Below are 22702 nucleotides of genomic sequence, written 5' to 3' on the forward strand. Positions count from 1 at the left end.
ATGAAGCATTTCCCTTTATTTAAATAAACAGAAAGGCCATATTTCTTTTAATAATAATAATATATTTTATTTGCTTAAAGAATTACTCGAATATAATAAAAATATAGAATAATGATATATAAAGAACTGAAACATAACCTCAAATTTACTCAGTTAACGATGGCGAGTCCGCTCGAGAATTGCACCGTGGAAGAACAACGTGCCGTGATAAGATTTTTAGTCGCAGAAGGTGAGAAAGGAAGTAAAATCCACAAAAGAATGTTAAAAGTGTACGGAAACAATTGTTTGAATCGTTTGAACGTTTACAAATGGGTAGAACAGTTTCAAAGTGGCCGTACAAAAGTTTCTGACGAGCAACGCAGTGGACGACCGATCGAAATTGGGACTTCCTCTCTCGAATCTCGGATTGACGCGTTAATTCGGGACAATAGGCGTATCACCATTGAACTGATAAGTGAAAAAGTAAACGCGAGTGTTGGAACTGTCCATAACATTATTCACAACAAGCTGCAGTACAAGAAAACCTGTGCGAGATGGGTGCCCAGACAACTCACGGACGCTCACAAAGAAACCCGGCTTCAAATCAGTCAACAGTTGAAAAATCGATATTCGACTGAAGGAGAAGGTTTTTTTCAAAAGAATTGTAACGTGTGATGAAACATGGATCCACCACTATGAGCCAGAGTCAAAACGACAGAGCCTTGAGTGGAAGCATACGACTTCTCCCATTCGGAAAAAATTCAGGACCCAGCCATCTGCCGGTAAAGTCATGCTTACAGTATTCTGGGATTTTCAGGGGCCAATTTATTGTGATTTTCTTGAAGACCAAAGAACAATCAACAGCCAGTACTACAGTGACATGCTGGAAAACAAGATAAGACCTGCAATTCGAACGAAACGCCGTGGGCTCTTGACTGAAGGCGTGATTTTGCTTCATGACAACGCCCATCCACATACGGCACAGCTGAAAAAAAAACTTCAGAAACTGGGATGGGAGATCCTTCTACATCCCCCCTACAGCCCCGACCTCGCCCCATCAGACTTCCATCTGTTTGGACCCCCTAAAGATGGTCTATGAGGGATACATTTTCGATCCAATGAAGAGGTAAAAAAGTGGCTTCGAGATCAACCCAAAGAATTTTATGCCAAGGGCATTTACAAATTAGCAGAAAGATGGGACAAGTGTATAAGTGTTGCTGGGGACTATGTTGAAAAGTAACCAAAGTTTTGTACTGATTCAATAAACCGTTTTTGAGCAATAATAATTTGTCTCGTTACTTATTGAATGACCCTCGTAATTTAAAGTAAAAAGAACAACTACTTAGATACAGCTTACTCTGATAAAATACGTAAACTAGAAATTTTCAACACCTGAAATTATCACTGCTGACAAAGAACATTTAGTAAACTTCTAATTCATTGAATACATACGAGTATACAAAGAGCATACATTTTCACCTACCAGTCTAGCCTTAGCTGGAGTGCTTGAATAGTATAAAGAAAAATATTATTTATTTTTTCTCTACAACTTACATCTAAAAAATTTTCAAATCTGTTAGAGTGAGTGAAGTATTTAGGCAGCCATTTTTCACGTAGATTCCAGCGGGAGGCAATTCAGATAGAAATGCTCAAGATTATCACCAACTGATTTACAAATTATACAATTTTTATCAGGATTAAACTTATATTTATTTATTCACGTATAATGCTGGAAATTTTTTAGACGCCACGCGAATCTGGGCAATTACCGATATTTTATTTAAGTTCATTTTAAAATTAACGTAAAGACTTTCTAAGTGTAGCTCAGATACAATATTACGAAAATGCAGATTATATCTGGATTCTTAAAGCCTTGTTAATGTACCGACTTTGGCAATTATTCTTAAATTTTTCCATAAGATTTTCAAAATTATCCTGCAATACCTCAAAACTGCCAAACATCGTTTGCTCCTATTTCTATTAAAAGCCCTCTTAAAAAGTTAGCCCAATTAAATGGCAGCCTTAAATCATCCAAAAATTCGCACAACCTTATATAGCATATGTTTGGTATCTTATTTTAATAATAATAATAATATAAATCTCTTATTATTAAAAAGAGAGAGGGGCCGAACAGAAGTAGGAGCAGTGTTAGTGTGATAAGACAGTGATTTTGAGAGTAAAAGAACGATTCGAAGAGCGATGCAGGCAAACGAAGCTTACTGGCTTCTCAGCTACGAGCGATGATCGTTTAACATGCTCTTTGTACAAAAGCGATTCCTATTATGTCTTCAGCTTAAAGGAACTCTTGCTACAAAATAGAACTAAAATACAGATTTGGACAACCACCAATGTCGCACATATTGTGAATTTAGTGAGCAGCTAATTTTATCGCTTCTTCAAACAATTGTCGGCCGCTATTTTATCTATAGAAAAGAAATAGTAGTCCAGTAAATATGCTGAATACATTATTTAAGTTGCTTACATGAAAGTAAAAAATAAAAAAAATTTATTAAAGTGACTTACATCAAAATGTAACTTGCATTACTTCATTTTTAATAAATAATATTTCAGAAATCATATTATTTGCGTAAATATTCTGAGGTTTATACTTTTTTTTTTAAAAAAAAAAAGCACCCACTCTAAGAATCTTAAATTCAAAATAAGAATTCTTAATAAATATGTATTTCTATTTTAAAAAGAAATATGGAAGCGAAATTTGTTACTCCATGTTTCTCATGAAGTAAAATTATATTTCTAAAAAAAAACCATTATTTCTTTCATTTTTTAAACATACTTTAGTTAATATTTTAACAATTTAAAAAGCAAAATGTTGTTCGAACATTACGATTTAAAGGATTCTGCATTGTTGAATATTATATAAGTGCCAACATAAATATTCTTTTAAAAATAAAGATTGTAAGAATCAAATAAAATGAATGAAAAAAATTCTTTGTTTTGTCAAAAGTATTGTCATGTATTTTTATTATTATTATTGTTATTATTATTATTATTATTGTTATTATTATTATTACTATTATTATTATTATTATTATTATTTGATCTTAGCTCTAAGATTAGAAGAACCCCACCTATAACTCCACTGAATCCTGACATAATTAAGGTGCAGAATAATCCTGAAGAAATAAGGTTAAAAACCTTAGAAGTGGGAGCAGGAGTGAGGCAGTCTATGGAGGCTCTAAGAGCTCAAATTAGAGAGGAGCAGGAAAGAGAAGACGCTCTGCTCGAGAGCTGCTTAGAAGAAATATCAAGTATGCGGGCGGCAGTCAAGCGGCAGCCGAATGTAAACGCTACAATTAAAAAAGGTCTCCCAAGGCTAGAGGATTTTCTGCTAGATATTCGAAGCAGGCGGAAAACCTGGCGAAGGCTGGATGAGGTTCTCTCAGTAGAATCTAGAACAAGGAAAAGGCCGGGAAGCTCACCTCCGCAGCTGCAGAAGACTGCACCTGAGCAGGTTAGGAAGGTAGAAAAGAGGCCAGAAGAAGAGCTCAGGGCTGTAGAAAAGAGGAAAGAGAGTGAAACAAAGAACGAGATGCTGACTGGTATTGATAAGGAAGAAGAAGTAACTGAATGGCAACGGGTTGGAACAAAAAAGAAAAAGAAGAAGGATAAGCTCCCGAAGTCTTCCCCGACAAGCAGGGAAAATACAGAGAAGAGAAAACCACTTGGTGCTCGGTACTCTGCCCTCAGCATCAAACCGGGGGAAAATATGTCCTACGCCCAAGTACTGCGCAGTATAAAGGAAAAGGTCCAGCCTGAAGAGGCTGGGGCTGAAATTAAATCAATCAGGCAGACTAAAGATGGACAAGTTTTACTAGAGCTAGGAAGAAAGACAGAAAATCCGGAGCAGTTTGGGGCTGTACTTACTTCGATTTTGGGGGATATGGCATCTGTTAGGTGCCTAATTCCTAGGACCTCGGTTGAGATCAGAGATCTGGACTGCCTCACGGATAAGGAAGATGTTGAACAGGCTCTTAAGAGAGATATTGCGGAGATTGGTGAAATGAGAGTTACCATTACACCCCCTGATGCAAGAGAACAAAGACTAGCGATAGTCCAGTTGGGGGAGAAGGCAGCTGCAGCATTGCTGAAGCAAGGGAGAATTAAGATTGGGTGGGTATTCTGTAGAATCAGACAAAGAGTTGTTGTTCCTCGTTGCTTTAGATGTCTTGATTACGGTCACGTAGCCAGGACATGTGATGGGCCTGATCGAAGTGGTCTTTGCTATAAATGTGGAGGGGCAGGGCATAAGGCGAAAGAATGTACAGCTAAAGAGTGCTGCCTTCTTTGTGCGGAAAAAAGTTCTGAACAGGAGACACTAGCCCACGCTTCAGGCTCGGGAAGATGTAGGGTGTTCAGGGAAGCTCTGGAGAAAGCAAAGCGGCGACTGCGATGATTCACATCTTACAGGCAAACATGCATCGAAGTAAGATTGCAGATGAGCTCTTGTACCAGCTGGTATTCGAAAAGAAGGTGGATCTGTTGTTGCTTAGCGAACAATACCAAGACAAGGAATCGCCAGGGTGGTTTTCTGACCTTTTAGGCAGAGCGGCTATTTGGGTCCCGGACTTGGGAAAGGTTCCTGTGCATGTGCATGGAGCAGGGAGTGGATATGTTTGGGTTAAAAGTGGGGAAGTCACGTACTTCAGCTGCTATTTCACGCCAAATGAATGTATCCATGACTTCCAACAAAAGTTAGATGGGCTTGAAGTTGCGCTCTTCACAAAAAGTGCTGTAATAGTAACTGGAGATTTCAATGCCAGAGCAGTGGAGTGGGGCTTACCTGATACGAATTCTCGTGGCAGGAGGATCATGGAAATGGCTGCAAGAACGAGTCTAATTGTTCTCAATATTGGTAGTACGACAACTTTTCGGCGCCCGGGATGCTCGGGGACCATCCCTGATGTCTCCTTTGCTTCAGAGGATATAGCGCCGAAGGTCCAAGATTGGTATGTCATGGAAGATTATACTGGTAGTGACCACCAATATATCTCCTTTCGGGTGGAAGACAAGCGGTATTTTGATGCTATTCCTCAAACGAAACCACTTAGGTGGAATGTTTCTAGAATGGAAAAGATGAAATTTGCTGAGGCTATCTCCAGAAGAGTAAATATGGATGATACGCAAGTTCAGGATGAGCGGGAGGTAGTTGAGACGTTTGTCTCAACTACTATGAAGATAATCAAAGAGGCCTGTGAGATTTCGATGCCTTGTAAGAAACCCCGACATCAAAAACAGCCAGTTTACTGGTGAACACCGGAAATTGCCGAGCTACGAAAGAAATGCTTAAGATCAAGAAGGATAGCTCAGCGGGCAAGAACTAGGAGCCAAGCGGAAGCGAGATCGGCAGACTATAGGGCTGCGAGAAGGGCACTTAGACATGCAATTAGTTGTAGCAAAGTTCGGTGCTGGAGGGAGCTATGTGATGAGGTCGATGTGGACCCGTGGGGGCGAGGGTACAAAATTGTGACTGGGAAACTTGGAGCCATGAAAAGACCAAGCTGTTTAGATGTGACGACTATGGAGAGGATAGTTGGTGCACTTTTCCCCGAGCACCCGATCCGCGAAGATAGAGTCTTTGGTGAAATAAAGGAAATACCACTCTTCAGTGAGGAAGAATTAGGAAAGGCTGCTCAGAGTTTGAAAAACCGTAAAGCTCCGGGCCTAGATGGAGTACCTTCAGAAGTGCTTAAGATGGTTGTTCAGTATAACCCTCAATTGCTTCTGGACATGTATAATATCTGTTTAGATAGAGGAATTTTCAGCACTCGTTGGAAGCGTGCACGGCTGGCGTTGATTAGTAAAGGGAAGGGGGACCCTGTACAGGCGTCTTCTTACAGGCCCTTATGCATGTTGGATAATGCCGGGAAACTCTTTGAGAAGCTTATCAAAGTTCGTTTGCAAATGGCGATTCAGGCTGCTGGAGACTTATCTCCGAATCAGTATGGGTTTAGAAAGGGGCGATCGATAGTCGGTGCTCTCTGGGAGGTAATAGATGCAGTGCGTGTGCCAGAAGAACACAATCATTTCTCACGGCGTATAGTCCTTTTAGTAACGCTCGATGTTAGGAATGCGTTTAACTCTGCTAGGTGGATTGATATGCTAGGGGCACTGGAGAACAGTTTCAATATTCCGAGATACCTTCTGCGTATTATTGGTGATTATTTAAAAGGACGTTCGTTGCTCTGATGAAGCCTGTTACTGCGGGAGCAGCTCAAGGATCTATTTTAGGCCCTGATCTGTGGAATGTCTGCTACGATGGTCTGTTGCGGGAAAGGATGCCAGAGGAGACGACCCTAGTTGGCTACGCGGATGATGTAGCAGCACTCATAGCTGCTAGAGACGTAGAACTTGCACAAATCAAGCTAAATCAGATAATGCGGGTTGTTAATGGCCGGATGACGGACCATGGGCTGTCCCTTGCCCTAAGCAAGACTGAAATCGTGGTTTTGACCAAATCGAGAATAGATAAGATCCTTCCATTTCGAATCGGTGAAGAAATCATTGAGTCTAAGCCGGCAGCAAAGTACCTCGGATTGATGATAGACTGTAAGCTGAGCTTTGGAGAGCATATTAGAAGAGCGGCTGACAAGGCGGTTAAAGCGGTGACTCGGTTGGGGAGATTGATGACTAATGTGAATGGGCCCAAGCCAAGTAAGCGTCGACTACTGATGTCTGCGACACAGTCGGCCTTACTATATGGAGCCGAGATTTGGGCAGATACTCTGAATAAGGAGTTTTACAGGAAGCGGATCGGTCATGTCCAAAGACTGAGTGCCTTACGGATCGCTTCAGCATACCGCACTGTATCGGGTCCAGCTATTCTGGTAATTGCAGGAGTGATACCAATCCATTTATTAGCCAAAGAGAGGAGGGCTATATACCTACGGAACGCAGAGCTCAGAAAAGCAGCAGTCCGTAAGGAAGAAAGAGATCGTATCCTGCAGAATTGGCAGGTAGCCTGGGAACAGGAGTCCAGAGGGAGATGGACTTCGAAACTCATTAAGCATGTAAGACCATGGCTGGAGAGGCGGTCTGGGGAGGTTAACTTTTATCTCACCCAGTTCTTGAGTGGACATGGATATTTTAGGTCGTATCACCATAGGATGGGAAAGGTGGCCTCTCCGTGCTGCCTCTTCTGTCCAGAGGTGGTTGATGACGCTTCCCACACATTTTTTGTGTGTAGTCAATGGGCTACTCAGCGTGACCAGCTGGTACAAAAGATAGAGGATTTCTGTCCGGACTCTATCATCGATAAGATGATAGGCCAAGAGGAGACCTGGAACAGTGTGTCAAGCTTTGTACACTCGCTTCTTCAAGAGAAAAAAGGGTATTTAGATGTATAGAAAGAAATAGGAGAGGGCCTTTAAAGCCTATAAAGACCTGGCCTGAAGTAGTGTGCTGAACAGTTCCGGGCCAGTGTTCCGCAGTTAGAGGAGGTGTTTTAGTGGGTAGCCACCCGGGAGTCCCACACTTCGCGCATAAAGCGTTTCACCTACCTTCGATAAAAAAAAAAAAAAAAAAAAAAATTATTTGATCTTAACAATAACTTTACTTTCAATCATTTAAGGTCTTCCTCAATAGATGTACGAGGGTCGTTTGAAAAGTCCGTGCAAAAATAAAAACTACTTAATTTTTTGGGGTAAACCTTTTTTATTTTTCAACATAGTCTCCTTTTAGGCTTATACACTTCGTCCAACGCTGCTCTAGTTTGTTGATCCCTTCCGAATAATAGGATTTGTCCAAGTCTGAAAAATAGCCATTCGTTTCTGCAATCACCTCCTCGTTTGAATAAAATCTTTTTCCCGCCAGCCATTGGGGAACAAATAGTAGTCCGAGGGAGCCAAGTCTGGAGAATAGGGGGTATGTGAAACGAGTTGGAACCCTATTTCCATTAATTTTGCGACCACAACTGCTGAGGTGTGAGCTGGTGCGTTGTCGTGATGGAAAAGGACTTTTTTGTGAGCCAATCGTGGGCGTTTTTCTTGCAGCTCGGTTTTCAAACGGTCCAATAACGATGAATAATATGCACCTGTAATAGTTTTACCCTTTTCCAGATAGTCGATGAGGATTATTCCTTGCGAATCCCAAAAGACAGTCGCCATAATCTTTCCGGCCGAAGGAACGGTCTTCGCCTTTTTTGGCGCAGATTCCCCCTCAGTAACCCATTGTTTAGATTGGTCTCAGGAGTATAGTGATGTATCCGTGTTTCATCCACATTGACGAAACGACGCTTAAAGTCCTGCGGATTCTTCTGGAACGGCTGCAAACCGTCCTTGCAACACTTCACACGATTTCGTTTTTAGTCAAGCGTGAGCAATCGCGGCACCCATCTTGCGGATAGCTTTGTAATGTCCAAATGTTGATGAAAAATATTATGTACCCGTTCATTCGAGATGCCCACAGCACTAGCAATCTCACGCACCTTCACTCTTCTGTCATCCATCACCATATCATGGATTTTATCAATGATTTCTGGAGTAGTAACCTCAACAGGGCGTCCAGAACGTTCAGCGTCACTTGTGCCCATATGGCTACTCCGAAAATTTTGAAACCACTTATAAACTGTTCTAATCGAAGGTGCAGAGTCACCATAATGTTTATCAAGCTTCTCTTTAATCTCCTGAGGCGTTTTGCCTTTCATAAAGTAGTGTTTAATCAACACACGAAATTCTTTTTCGTCCATTTTTTGAAAATCACTCGACTTCCTCGATTCAAACGAATGCCAAACACAAAGAAATAGACCGCTCTGGCTGAAACTTGGTGTGTGTTCTTCCAAGAGATGCTACTAACTAAACATAACCTCGATACGCGCCAGTAGTGCTATCTCTCTGACTTTGCACGGACTTTTCAAACGACCCTCGTAACTTCAATTTTCGGATATCTTGAGCGCTAATAAATTGGGATATTAAAATAACTTAATTTCGCGATCCTAAATATTTTGTATTGATCAAAATATAACCAATAGCCCATCAATGTCTTTTATACCATATTTTGAGAATGTTATTCTAAGCTTTTTCCAAGTTTATGAACGCTATAAAAGCATTTAAACATACTTTACATCATTTTTTTTTTTTTCTGATTCACTTCCCCCATGATGAAAGTGTCATCTGCACAAGACTTCTGCAAAATTGTTTGTGTTCTGTAGGAATCGTGATTCTATCTTCTGATTTCATCCTTAAACATTATATACATCGAATTTATATTAGGCTTTTAGTGACTGTAAAAATGTTTATATTAAGGACTCAAATTAGCGAGGATCTGGTCCAGAACAAAAAACAAAAACAAACTCAGTTTCTTTGCCAACGTTTCGACAAATTTATTACCTTCTACAAATTGCCTGGATTTTACAAATAAAACAATATTTGTTGTTGCAGTTATATTTATAGTACTGTGTTTCAATTCTCTAAAAAGGTTTGTAGTGTATAGAATATTAACTACACATCATTTTAGTCATGAAGACTTGAAACTTTGAAATATCTCTGTAATTATTTGCAGCCTACTTAGGGTGCGTTCTACACAAAGATCAAAATATACCTTCAGCCGTTCCACATGACGACCGCGGTCGTAATGGTCGTGGCGAAAACGTCACTAATGACGTCATTATTTTCGCTCACGCGAAGCCCTACCTTAAGAGCTGGGTCGAAGTGGGCGTTCAGAAATTTGGCGCAGTTTTTAAAAGAAAAGATGGCGACCGAAAAAATTATATCAGGTGAATGAAAGTATTATCTCATGTAAATAATTGAATGTGTTTCTCGAAAGTCTAAAAAAAAAAATAATAAAATGAAAAATTACTTATCCCTTTACATACTAAATCACTGAGTAAAGATCAATTAACACTTTGATACGTGGCCTAAGTTTTCGCTTTTCACCATTGCAATTCTGTAAAATTGCATTCCACTCTTCATCGGAACTAGATGAAGAACTTTTTAAAGCATTATTACGTTGTGCAACGTAAGTTGCAGTGAAGTTTGAATTTGATTTTCATAGGGTCGTTGCAAACTGGCACGAGCTGCCAGACTCTTTACCGAACCCCCTGCGCCATTACAGGGCCCTTTGCCGACTTAAACCAACTTAAAGAGGCTATTATCTCAGCCAAAGATGACTGTTCTTGAACAAAGATATTGAATTGAATTATTTTTGTACAATTTGATTAACTGCATAATTTCATTAAAATAATATATTATAATTAATATGATTAATTACTGTAATCATAATTATTAATTCTAAAAATGATTTCAAAATCAATATTTTAAATCTTAATAATTATTAATTATGATTCATTGATTCATTATTACTATTTTCAATTTATTTATTACTCTAATTTTATTAAAATATATTTTCCATGAAAAGGAGCCTTAGTCTTAATTTTTTTTAACACTGAAGCCATTGTCGTCCCAAATTAATATTTTGCCCAGTGATTCATAACACTACTAGCTATTTATAGAATTAATTTTAAAATTTTAAAATATGTACTTTTTAAAAAATTTAAAATTTAAATTTTAAATTTAAATTTAACAAACTTTTTTTATCCTAACCCATATGGTGTCGCATATCACAGGAAAGGGCATTATATCTGCTATAAAATGACACCAATCCCAAGTCTGTAGCTCAATTAGGAAAGCTTCTACAGTAATTCAAAAACACGGGGTTCCCTGTTTTTCAACCCATTTTTGGCAACTTTACAGCCCTGTAACTCATAAACCAGTTGACATATCACAGTAAAATTTCATATTTTTCCAAGTCTATACCAATAGTACACATGTGCCAAATTTCAAGAAAATCCGAGATGGTGAGGTTCAGACCCCGTGTTGATTTGACATGGAATGACCCTGCATTAATAAATATCCTACTGTTGCCACAAAAGACATTTAAATTTTATTTAAACCTAAATTTTATAAATACTCCACTAAAATATAATATAAAAAATTGAATTATATATATTTATATTTTTAATATAAGTCAACTTAACCAATAATTAATAAAGTTTATTATAACTGCATATAAAGGGGGTTAAAATTAAAAAAAAAAACAACCTCTTCAAGCTTCTGACTTATTTTCGAGGTCGCCATTTGTAATGTTTACATGAACGGTTAAAACGACCCGTAGTCCATTCCACTTGGGTTTTCGATTGTTACACTCGTAAGCAAATGGAACGGGCAAAACCCCGGTCGTGAGCGTGTTCGCTGTGAGCGCTTAGTGGAACGCACCCTAAATGTCTTTTTCTTACGATTGAGGATAAGTAACCTGAGCTACGCTTCTCCAATAGTTTACCTTCTCTTCAGAGTAGTATTTATTATTATCACTGAGAAAATTATAGTAAATAGGCTAGTAAATCTAAAAACTATTTATCTAAAAATCTGTTCTAAATAAGCTAGTAACAAAAAAAAGTATAGAAACAACTAAATACTTAAAAGAGAAGTTTTTAGATCTACTTTAAATTATTTAACAGAATGTGGGTATTTATTATCCATCCGAACTGTGCATCTGACTAAAGGATTTAACAAAATTGACTGTGTTTTTTGTCTAGTGAATAGAATATATGTATATACGTATACATTCAGAACGTATAGTCATTGTGAATTGTTAAGTTAGGGGAAAGTGTATTACTGCTGTATAGGTTTTAAACAGTCCATTAAAACATTTGTATAGCCATTTTGCAGTTTGCAACTTTTACGCTTTTAGAAAGTAGTAAGCTTAATTCGCCCTTTAATACTGTGGGAAACTCTACTATTATACTTTATCTACCAGGACGGTGCCCTACTGCAATGTGCCTTCCTATTGCGTCCTGTCTTTTAAGCAAGAATTATACAACTACGCTGTCTTTTTAAGCTTTTATTTCTGAAATTAAATAAAAAGTAGATATTTTTTCAACATTGACCTTCTTCAATGGTATTTTACTGGCATAATTTTTTGTTTTTGTTATTTTGAACTATTATTACTTATTTTATTGTATTATTGTCATTAATACCTGGTGATTACTGAATCAAGATAGGGAAATCTCTTAAACTTTGCTTTAAAATCATTAATAATTTGGAATACGAGGTGTGGCTATTAAATAACGAGACTGATGCTGCTACAGAAGAACTATGCAAGCACCAAATCCTAACGACCCACAGCTGTGCAGCGTAAAGCCTTCTCTTTCGATTGCAGCATCTCACGTGTTTGTGGAGAAATCTGTCCTGACCGGAACCGTCGTTTGTGTAAGAGGTGTTAGTTTCGTTTTACCGAAAAACTTGATACAACAGATGTAGTAGAGCAACGAATTGTCGTGAAATTTCACATGAAACTTGGTAAAACCGCTACTGAAACTTATCTTTTATTAAAAGAAGTTTATGGCGATGAATGTTTATCACGTGCGCGAATTTTCGAGTGGTTCAAGCGTTTCCAAGATGGCCGAGAAGAAGTCGGAGATGATGACCACCCAGGTCGTCCTTCTACGTCTAAAACGGGCGAAAATATCGATTACAATTAATCAACATTACTAGCGTGAGGTATTTGCTCAACTCCGTGAAAGATTAAGGAAAAAACGACCCGATTTGTGAAAGAACAAGTCACGGGGTTCTCCATCAAGACAACGCGCCGGCTCACACTGCATTGTCTGGGCAAGACGTTTCTAGCCAAGTACAACATCCCAGTTTTAGGCCATCCGCCTTATTCGCCTGATCTTACCCCCATGTGACTTTTACCTGGTTCCCCAAAGTCAAATCTGCATTAAATGGAACACGCGATTTCAGTCCGTTGAAGCTGTGAAAGAAAAAGCGGCATGCGTCATGCAGGAGCTCACAGAAAAAAGACTTCCAGCACTGTTTCGAACAATGGTAAATTCGCATGGAGCGTTGTAGGGATATGGGAGGAGTGTATATTGAAGGTGATGATCACTAAATATGTATAAATTTAAAATAAAATGTTTTATAGTAATAGTCTCGTTATTTAATAGTCACACCTCGTATCTCGGATGGGGTTCTCAAGATGCTGAGGTCTTAGACTTCTCGCTACAATAAGATTTTTTCTATCTCTGGTGAGAAAAACCACAGCCCAGTAGATTCAATATTATTAAATTCACATTCTTTCATTCATAGATAAATTCTGTCAAATTTCATTTAATTTATTCACTTCAATAAAATGTGTTTCGTATAAAAATTGCGTTATAGCATTTTACTTATCTAACCACTTGTGTTCTACAAGAATCGTAAATACTGGCTTCAGATTTCTCCCTTAAACATTCTAAACATCATTTCAGTCATGAAGCTCATGTACGCCAAATATCTCACTAATTATTTGCAACCTACTTAAAATCTTTTTTATGAGATTGAGGATAAGTAACCTGAGCTAAGCTTCCCTAGTAGCTACCTTCTAAGAATAGTATTTACTTGAGTAAATTGATTGTACGAGGGTCGTTTGAAAAGTCTGTGCAAAAATAAAAACTACTTAATTTTTTGGGGTAAACCTTTTTTATTTTTTAATATAGTCTCCTTTTAGGCTTATACACTTCGTCCAACGCTGCTCTAGTTTGTTGATCCCTTCCGAATAATAGGATTTGTCCAAGTCTGAAAAATAGCCATTCGTTTCTGCAATCACCTCCTCGTTTGAACAAAATCTTTTTCCCGCCAGCCATTTCTTCATATTGGGGAACAAACAGTAGTCCGAGGGAGCCAAGTCTGGAGAATAGGGGGGATGTGAAACGAGTTGGAACCCTATTTCCATTAATTTTGCGACCACAACTGCTGAGGTGTGAGCTGGTGCGTTGTCGTGATGGAAAAGGACTTTTTTGTGGGCCAATCGTGGGCGTTTTTCTTGCAGCTCGGTTTTCAAACGGTCCAATAACGATGAATAATATGCACCTGTAATAGTTTTACCCTTTTCCAGATAGTCGATGAGGATTATTCCTTGCGAATCCCAAAAGACAGTCGCCATAATCTTTCCGGCCGAAGGAACGGTCTTCGCCTTTTTTGGCGCAGATTCCCCCTTGGTAACCCATTGTTTAGATTGTTCTTTGGTCTCAGGAGTGTAGTGATGTATCCATGTTTCATCCACAGTGACGAAACGACGCTTAAAGTCCTGCGGATTCTTCTGGAACAGCTGCAAACCGTCCTTGCAATACTTCACACGATTTCGTTTTTGGTCAAGCGTGAGCAATCGCGGCACCCATCTTGCGGATAGCTTTGTCATGTCCAAATGTTGATGCAAAATATTATGTACCCGTTCATTCGAGATGCCCACAGCACTAGCAATCTCACGCACCTACACTCTTCTGTCATCCATCACCATATCATGGATTTTATCAATGATTTCTGGAGTAGTAACCTGAACAGGGCGTCCAGGAAGTTCAGCGTCACTTGTGCCCATATGGCCACTCCGAAAATTTTGAAACCACTTATAAACTGTTCTAATCGAAGGTGCAGAGTCACCATAATGTTTATCAAGCTTCTCTTTAGTCTCCTGAGGCGTTTTGCCTTTCATAAAGTAGTGTTTAATCAACACACGAAATTCTTTTTCGTCCATTTTTTGAAAATCACTCGACTTCCTCGAATCAAACGAATGCCAAACACAAAGAAATAGACCGATCTGGCTGAAACTTGGTGTGTGTTCTTCCAAGAGATGCTACTAACTAAACATAACCTCGATACGCGCCAGTAGTGCTATCTCTCTGACTTTGCACGGACTTTTCAAACGACCCTCGTACTACTCCTAATTAGGCGCTGGTTAATTTAAAGATTATTTATCTAAAAATCTGTTCAACAAAAGCCACCAACATAAAATGTATAAAAACAACTAAATACTTAAAATAGAAAGGAGCATGAGTTGTACTAATCTTTTAAGCCCCTATGGACCCCCTCATAAAAGTCACAAATCTTTTTATTCAAAATGACTCATAACCTCTTGAGCAACCCCCTGCACCTTTTCTTCTTGCTTTCGGCCCCTCCCAAAAACAAAAAAGTTGAGATTATTTTGATACCTTAAATCATTAAACTTTATTTCTCATAATTTCTTACTACGCAAAAATAAATGAAATATTTAAAAACTTGAGCTTCGCAAAGAACTTCTCCTCTAAAAACTTTTAAAGAAAACAAAGTCTATATAAATATAAAAAATTGTCCAATTATTTTTCCAATTCCCCAATTGGGTTGTGTTCCACTTTTCTTTTTTCTCCTTTTTCTTTGAAAGAAAAACAGGGTGTAGAGGGCGGGGCTAGTGACAAACCGGTAACCTGAAACACGATCTTAATGAATGATTGTTTTTTTTTTTTAATTCTATTTTATTTTTTAACTTTGTTTTGATTTGCAACTTTTGCCTCTTTATTTTCCTTTATTTGTTTGCTTTTTTCCCTTATTCTCTCCTTCAACGTACCTCTTGTCTCTTATTACAGACAAACTCTTCATAAACAAGCCTCGAGCTTTGGCAACAAAAGAAAATTTACAAACTACTATTAGGATTCAATGTTCTGTGTGGCCTGCAGGATCGCTATATTAAAATTTGACTCCTTAATCCTTAATTATTGTACTTTGATTTGCTCCTTTCTTTTCCTCCTTATAGTTTAGTCTATCCTATCTCCTAATAATTTTTTTTATGAAAAGTCCTTTTTGAAAATTGTAAAAAGTAGTATTGAAATTTGACTGTATTTCTACAATCTTTTATTTTATCCATCCTTATTGTTTCTTTCTTTCAGGACTTCCATCTATCAGCAGAGATTAGATTAGACTAGAGTGGCCTCAAAGCCTATGCCACTGCGACCCCTTTGGATCTATTGTGGCTCACCTCACTTTAGAGCTCACTCTCCAGAGCTGTCCTTTTAATAAGACTTTTGATGCTGGAGAGCGACCCATAGGTAAAGCTCACAGGCCTTGGTTTTTCCTCCCCGAGAAGTAACATCCTATGGCTGGAAACATAGTGGAGCGGCGAGCAAAGCGGCGATGATAGCGAAGAGCAAAGCGGCGAAATCAAACACAAGTAAACATATGGGAGCGCGCATAGTGGGGAGCAAAGCGAAGATAGAGCAACGCTATCTCTAGAGAGTGGAGCAAAGCGTTATGACATGTTTGATTTCTTCGCTCTCATCGCGCTCAATTTGTAAAGGTTATTTTTCAAAGGTTATGGATATTGATACATTTATTGGTTTAGTTTGTTTAAAGAAACCTCTGTGGGACCATAATATTTGCGAAGCTACAATAGTTTTTAATAATTAATAGTTAAAACTAATTAACTATTAGTAGTTAATGGAGAATTCAGGTAATTTTTGCTACATTTAATTTGGTTCTCAATCCCTTAATGCTAACTTTCATCTAAATACTAGGCAAAATTAAATTACATTTTCACGTCCTACTACTTCTGATCAGAACGAATTCTCCAATCCTTCTTCTGTAGCGTCGTACTACTCCAGTTTTTCAGATGAACAACATTAATTTACGACAAATCATGGTGTAGTGATTTAATAAAATTATTGTGTTTTTTTAATTGACTAATTTCTTTTTATCTGCATATATTTCTATTTTGTTTTTATTTATTCTTTTCTAACCTTAAAGTAACTGCTAGGATTAATGGGGTTACACAGATTTATATTTAGCTAATAACCTACATAGTTAATTTTTCTATATTGTGCCTAACTTTTTTTGTGAGTTGTATTATTTAAAAACAATAAAATTTGATTTTGATTAATGGGGTTACACTGGGCTAGTATGTAATCAAATGTTGATATACGAGATGTAGACATTCGAAAATACCCATGAAACTTGTCAGGATGCTCTCGAAGTTGTTGGTACAAGTGATGAAATTCACCAAGTTCATTTCTAGACTTATTTGTCATGTACACCGCAGCTCCTACTACTAAGCTACTGCAAATACCAAAGTTTCAACGAAGAATTTTCATATAAAAATAGTTCCTCCATCTTGTTTTGTCAAAAGGAGAACGCGACTAAACTCGTCACTATGTGCATGCGACTCTTTGCTCGCTGCTCGTCGCTCTCTTTGATTTGAAGCAGCTATCATCGCCTTTTTGCTCGCCGCTCCACTATGTTTCCAGCCTAAGACATACGAGCCCCTCGCACTGACACAATACGTGCAGTGCCGTTTCCTCTTCTTCTTGACAGACACCTGGAAAGGCTATCATCTGCCAGGCCCATGCAATGCATGTGTTTCCTGAGCCTGCAGTGGCCCAGTTAATAGGCCTACAATTATCCTTATAGTCCAACGGCCTTGGCGGATTAATTCTGCAGTCATCTTCGGCGAATGGCCTTTAATGAACTCCTTCACCTGTCTCTCTATCAGCAGAGGAATCAATTTGGTGTAGAAATTTCGACATTACTTACCATATTATCATCTCGCACAATACTCGCTGATTCTATATTTCTGGCATTTCTTCAAGTTTCAGTTTATTCGTAAAATCTTTCGCTTGATAATGGTCTTGCACGCGGAAAAAATTTCGGTTTCCGCAGCACTAATTACCTAAAATTGTTTACTCATGAAGATATTCGTCATGAAAAAAGTGTAAAATTTTGTGTTATGACGAGAATATTCGTCATGCGTTTTCAGTAGAGACCATCGGCAGTTAATTTTGCAATTTTAGTTAAAACTAGGCTTACCATAATTACGAAGAGTCAAACCGGGAAGCAGAGGAGGAAGAGGCTCATTTTCGTTTTGCTTTTCGCTTAATTTGTGTTTTTCTTATTTGAAATGAAATCAAAATTATTAAGAACTAAAAACATATTAATAAATGGGCGCGGGGGAACGATCGGCCGGGGTGTCGGTGTTGTTCAAGTTTGACCGGGACGCCGGGACAGGGATCTCAAACCGGGACCATCCCGGTCAAACCGGAACGTATGGTAAGCCTAGTTAAAACTAAAATATATTCGTAAACTGCAAGAAGTTTGGAATATTTGGAGGCCAACACGAAATTAAAAGAACTAATAGATAGATATAGTATGAATTAGTCTTCGTAAATGTATCCGTGTCTATTATTAAGTCATCACGGAATCAATAACGAATTCATATATTGTGTTAGGCTAGACTATGCAGTAAGTGGCGCGCCTGGTAATAAAAAACGGGATGAGGATCCTTTTGGCCCCTAATTACCTGTATTCAAGAGGCGGAGCTTTTGGCTCATGTGCGGGCTTCAAGATGTAGCGATCATCCAAATTGCTGAGTCGTGGGCTACTAACCTGCCAAGATATTTCCCTGCATGATTGCTTTGTATTTTATCATCTGGTCAGGGATTCATTTTCATAAATACCAGGTATGTAATGTTGCGACCTACTCGGGATAATTGCATTCTTTGTAATTTGGTATTTATGCAAGGACAGTATTGAGTGAGCTGTTTAGTCGCACCAGGTTTTTCTAAGTTTTATGATTCTTTGTCGGACTTCCTCCATAATACTTTATCATTTGAATGAGTTTTTGAGATAATAAGGTAATTTAGAAAATATTTTTGTCCCGATTGAAGAAAGTAAATAAGTGTGGTGTAGCAAGCTGTCCCCAGATCAACAAACAATAGTATATTCGAGTGCAATGAAATTTATTTTTGATGTTTTTGGTTCCTATTTATGTTAATATAAATAAATGAATAAATGTACATGAAATAACGAAAAAAAAATATTAAAGTCATTTCATTGCAACCCAATTTCATATCAAACAATACTCTGGTTTTGACGTAATATATTCGTCATCGCTTAATTTGTACGTCTCACGTTTTCAATTTTCCAAAAAGATCGAAACAGTTAACTGGTTAAAAAATAATCCATGTGGATTACAACTAGGTGGGTACTTAGATTAACAATTACATTGTAGTGCACTTGTTATCTTTACATTTGTAGTTACTTTCAGCTTCTACGGAAATAAAAATTTTAGTTACCAATTTAGGCGAACAGATTACTCAAAGGTATTAATTCAGTTTTTCATTTTTTATTTATTTTTTTAATGAGTTGTTTTTTGTAAATTCACCTTTGAACATGTTACAAAAATGTTGTTACTACAAAGGTTGGTCACCCAATGAAGACCAGTTCGGATTGGTTATTGCTATAGTTGAAAGCAGTTACCAGCAGCCTTACCAGTTACCATAGAAGTATATGTTCCCCGTTCAACAACCATTGGCCAATTTACATGTAAATCTGGATAACCACGCATCGCTCTATCCATATCCCTTGTACCCTTTTCCTCAGTTTAGAATAGATGTCCCCAGTATTTGGAGGCGTTGTTAGTGTAGTGGACGGCCCAGAGAAATGGGTAGGACGCAATCCCCCAATTCGTCCACTCTAATACCGCTTGTCCATCAGCAAGCACATTGGAAGACTCTTTAGTACTATAGTTTATCACAATACATAGTTCTCTATTGTTTGAAGCCACTAACTAACCATTCTTGTTCATCTGTAGTTCATGGTTTTCTGCTTTTGTTTAATGAATATATATATTTTTTTTTCTAACACAATTTTTGAAACTAGAACGGCCATATTATTGTTTTAATTAACTTTAATCAAGCAAGCTTATAAACAATAAGTGCTTGATTAACTAGACCAAACTTGACAGTTTTTCTTTAAAAAACACATCATCTAATTACTTTATTATACGTAGATTATAGATCTCTTGCTGTTTTAAGATTTTGATTTTTAAGGAAGGATTGTCAGGCCATTTATTTAAAGCAACGGGGTCAATCCTTACCCTTATCGTCCCTTAATGGACGATTTATGTTTTCATTGTGGGCGATAGGGTTAGGTCCTTTGCTACTTTCCATTATTTCAATTCTCAGTTTCCATTTAATGCCTGCGTTAATCCCAAGTACAGTGGTACCTCGGTTCTCGACCACAATTCGTTCCAGAAGTGCGGTCGAGAACCGAAAAAATTTATCCCATAAGAAATAAAGTAAACTATGTAGTTTATTTCGTTTCTAAGCACCAGAAATATGCCATTTTACTGGCCTAATTTTTATATTTTATGTAAAAACATTTATCTAAACAATAAATAAGATCTAAAAGTGTAAATACGAGGGGGTACCCAAAAAAAACCGGAATTATTTTTTAAAAGCTATTTATTTACAAATTTTTTACAGAACAACCTTATCCCCTTCAAAATACTCTCCAATACAACTATTACATTTGTCCCACCGGTGCTTCCACTGTTCGAAACATTTTTTGTAGTCATCTTTAGAAATGGCTGACAGCTCCTTCTTCGTTTTTTTCTTGACCTCTTCAATGTTGTCAAATCGGTGACCTTTCATGCCCTTTTTCATGCGTGGAAATAAGAAAAAGTCGCACGGAGCCAGGTCAGGCGAGTAAGGTGCGTGGGGCAGCGGAACCATGCCATTTTTAGCCAAAAACTGTGTAACAGAGATGGCTGTGTGTGCAGGTGCATTGTCGTGGAGGAAGAACCAGTCTCCTGTTTGCCACAAATCGGGTCTTTTTTGGCGAACACTATTGCGCAATCTTTTCAAAACTTCCAAATACAAGGTTTGATTGACGGTCTGACCTGGGGGGACAAACTCTGAATGGACTACGCCTTTGGCATCAAAAAAGCAAATCAGCATTGTTTTGATGTTTGACTTGACTTGACGACATTTTTTTGGTCGGGGTGAAGATGACGTCTTCCATTGGCTCGACTGTTGCTTTGTTTCTGGGTCATAACCATAGCACCATGACTCATCACCAGTAATGACCTTTGACAGAAAGTCTGGATCAGTTTCAAGCTGTTGTTTCAAAGCACGACATGTTTCAACTCGATGTTCTTTTTGATTGTCAGTCAGAACTCGAGGAACAAACTTGGCAGCAACCCTTTTCATCCCCAAATCTTCCGTTAAAATTCGCTGAACCGAGCTCCAAGATAACCCACTACTCTCTGACAGTTGATCAATTGTCTGTCGACGGTCTGTGAACACCAGCTCTCGAATTTTTTCAACATTTTCGTCGATTCGGGCAGTTGATGGACGTCCAGAACGAGGTTTGTCATCAATCGACATGTCGCCATTTTTAAACCGAGTAAACCACTCGTATACTTGAGTTTTTCCCATAGCGTCATCTTTGTAAGCTGTTTTCAACATTAAAACACTTTCAGCAGCATTTTTGCCGAGTAGAAAGCAAAATTTCAGAGCTGCACGTTGTTCACTTAAACTTGCCATCATAAAAAACGAAAAAAGAACAAAACAGCGCTGGTAAAAACAATCACTGCAGATGAACAGAACAAGCCAGGCAGACAACACAGGCAGGACTGAACTGGCAAGGAATTGCGCTATACACGTCTAGCGGCAGAAATGCATAAGCTCCATGCGCGGCAACGCAATTCCGGTTATTTTTGGGTACCCCCTCGTATAAAAACAGCTCGGCTCATCTCGAGTTCCAAATGTTTGTTCGTATTTCAGGACAATATTTTCTCGAATTTCTTGGTCGAATACCGATTTGTTCGAAAGTCAAGTCGTTCGAAAACCGAGTAACGAGGTACTGTATGTGGAAAATAATATTGAATTTATTCATACCTTTCCCTAGTTCATGTCATCTATGATCAGGTTATAATGTTCTTAAACCTATTGCTACCAAACTGTGAAACCGTCTGAATATTTCTGTGAGAACAGGTCTTCGTTTTAACCTTTCGAAAATTGAACTAGATATCAAATATTTAGTTTCGTATTATGGACCCATAAGAAGCATCTTGTAACTTTGATGTAATAATTTCAATTTAAAAGACTTCAAAAATCATTGAAAACATCTATGAGAGTATTTACGTTAACTGGTTATATACACTGAGGCGATGGGAGTGCCTACTTATTTTTTTAGTATTTAGAAATAGCATTACAAACTTAGCATTTAATTAATTAGCAAAAGGAGTGTAGCAATTCAGAAGTTTGTCTTTCAGTTATAAGGGTTGCAACATATGTGTATCTCTTAGGGACTCCCCATTAACGTTAGGAAGAACAAGGGACGTGTGCGCGGAAGATATGACACCTTCCCTAAATCTGGATTATGAGTTTTGTGTTCTAACTTATAATTGAAATAGTGTGTACCAAACTTTGATATAGTAGGGATATAAAGTAATTGTATAGAAGTGCTGAGCGAATGGGAGCCGTTCTTTGAATGTTCATATCGCATGGTAAGCTGAAAACTGTGGGAATCCCAGCCTTGAGCTGTTACTTTTAGTTTTTGTTTTAGGAGAAATGTACCTTGAAACCATTCAGTAATAACAATACTCCCATTTTGGTTTAATTTCCGTGCTTTTATCAATATGACAGATTCATGATAAGAGCAAGTCTTCCGTGCTGTGCAGCCAAAAGTGCGCTTACAGATTTTTAAGTTCTTCCAACTCTGCAATTGACTTTTGACTGTGATTTTATAACCAAAATTTTAGGCACCACGATAGCCGAGGGGTTAGAGGCGTGATGCGGCAAAGCTAATATATAGGGTGAACCAGTAAGTAATGTCCATAGGCCCAGTGTGTGTAGTACATCTAAAGTGGAGTTCAATGACGTATTCAACAACATATTTTCCACTGTTCTTGAGTGACGTCACTTTAATTTTTTTTTCTAAAATCATTACTTTTTTCCAATAAAAATGTTATTACTCAGAAAGTTTTAGTCCGAATTCGATTCTGATGACACGGTTAGAAAGACAGATAAATTTTCTAAAAATTGACACCATTTTGAAGTATAAGTTATTCTCCAAACAGCTTCAATCTTCCTCCGGATACTGGAAAAATAAAAGTAATCGAAATTTTCAAGAAAACTCATTAGGCCCTT

General features: G+C 38.0%; 2 protein-coding genes across 3 annotated transcripts in view; both read left to right on the forward strand.

Moving 5' to 3' along the window:
- The window catches only part of bru3 (CUGBP Elav-like family member bruno 3), an 838385-nt gene that overhangs the window by 72938 nt on the left and 742745 nt on the right, over positions 1–22702 (forward strand). The window lies entirely within an intron of this gene.
- Positions 4414–5250, forward strand: LOC141454454 (uncharacterized). The gene has a single exon (XM_074128691.1). The coding sequence runs from the start codon at positions 4414–4416 to the stop codon at positions 5248–5250; it is 837 nt and encodes a 278-aa protein (XP_073984792.1).

This window comes from Rhodnius prolixus, unplaced genomic scaffold, assembly GCF_049639745.1.
Source record: "Rhodnius prolixus isolate KJV_2025 unplaced genomic scaffold, Rpr scaffold_9, whole genome shotgun sequence".
Lineage (NCBI taxonomy): Eukaryota > Metazoa > Arthropoda > Insecta > Hemiptera > Reduviidae > Rhodnius > Rhodnius prolixus.

What these genes read in the sequence shown, in the direction of transcription:
- LOC141454454 (XM_074128691.1), top strand. Translation starts at nt 4,414, where the DNA reads ATGCATCGAAGTAAGATTGCAGATGAGCTCTTGTACCAGCTGGTATTC.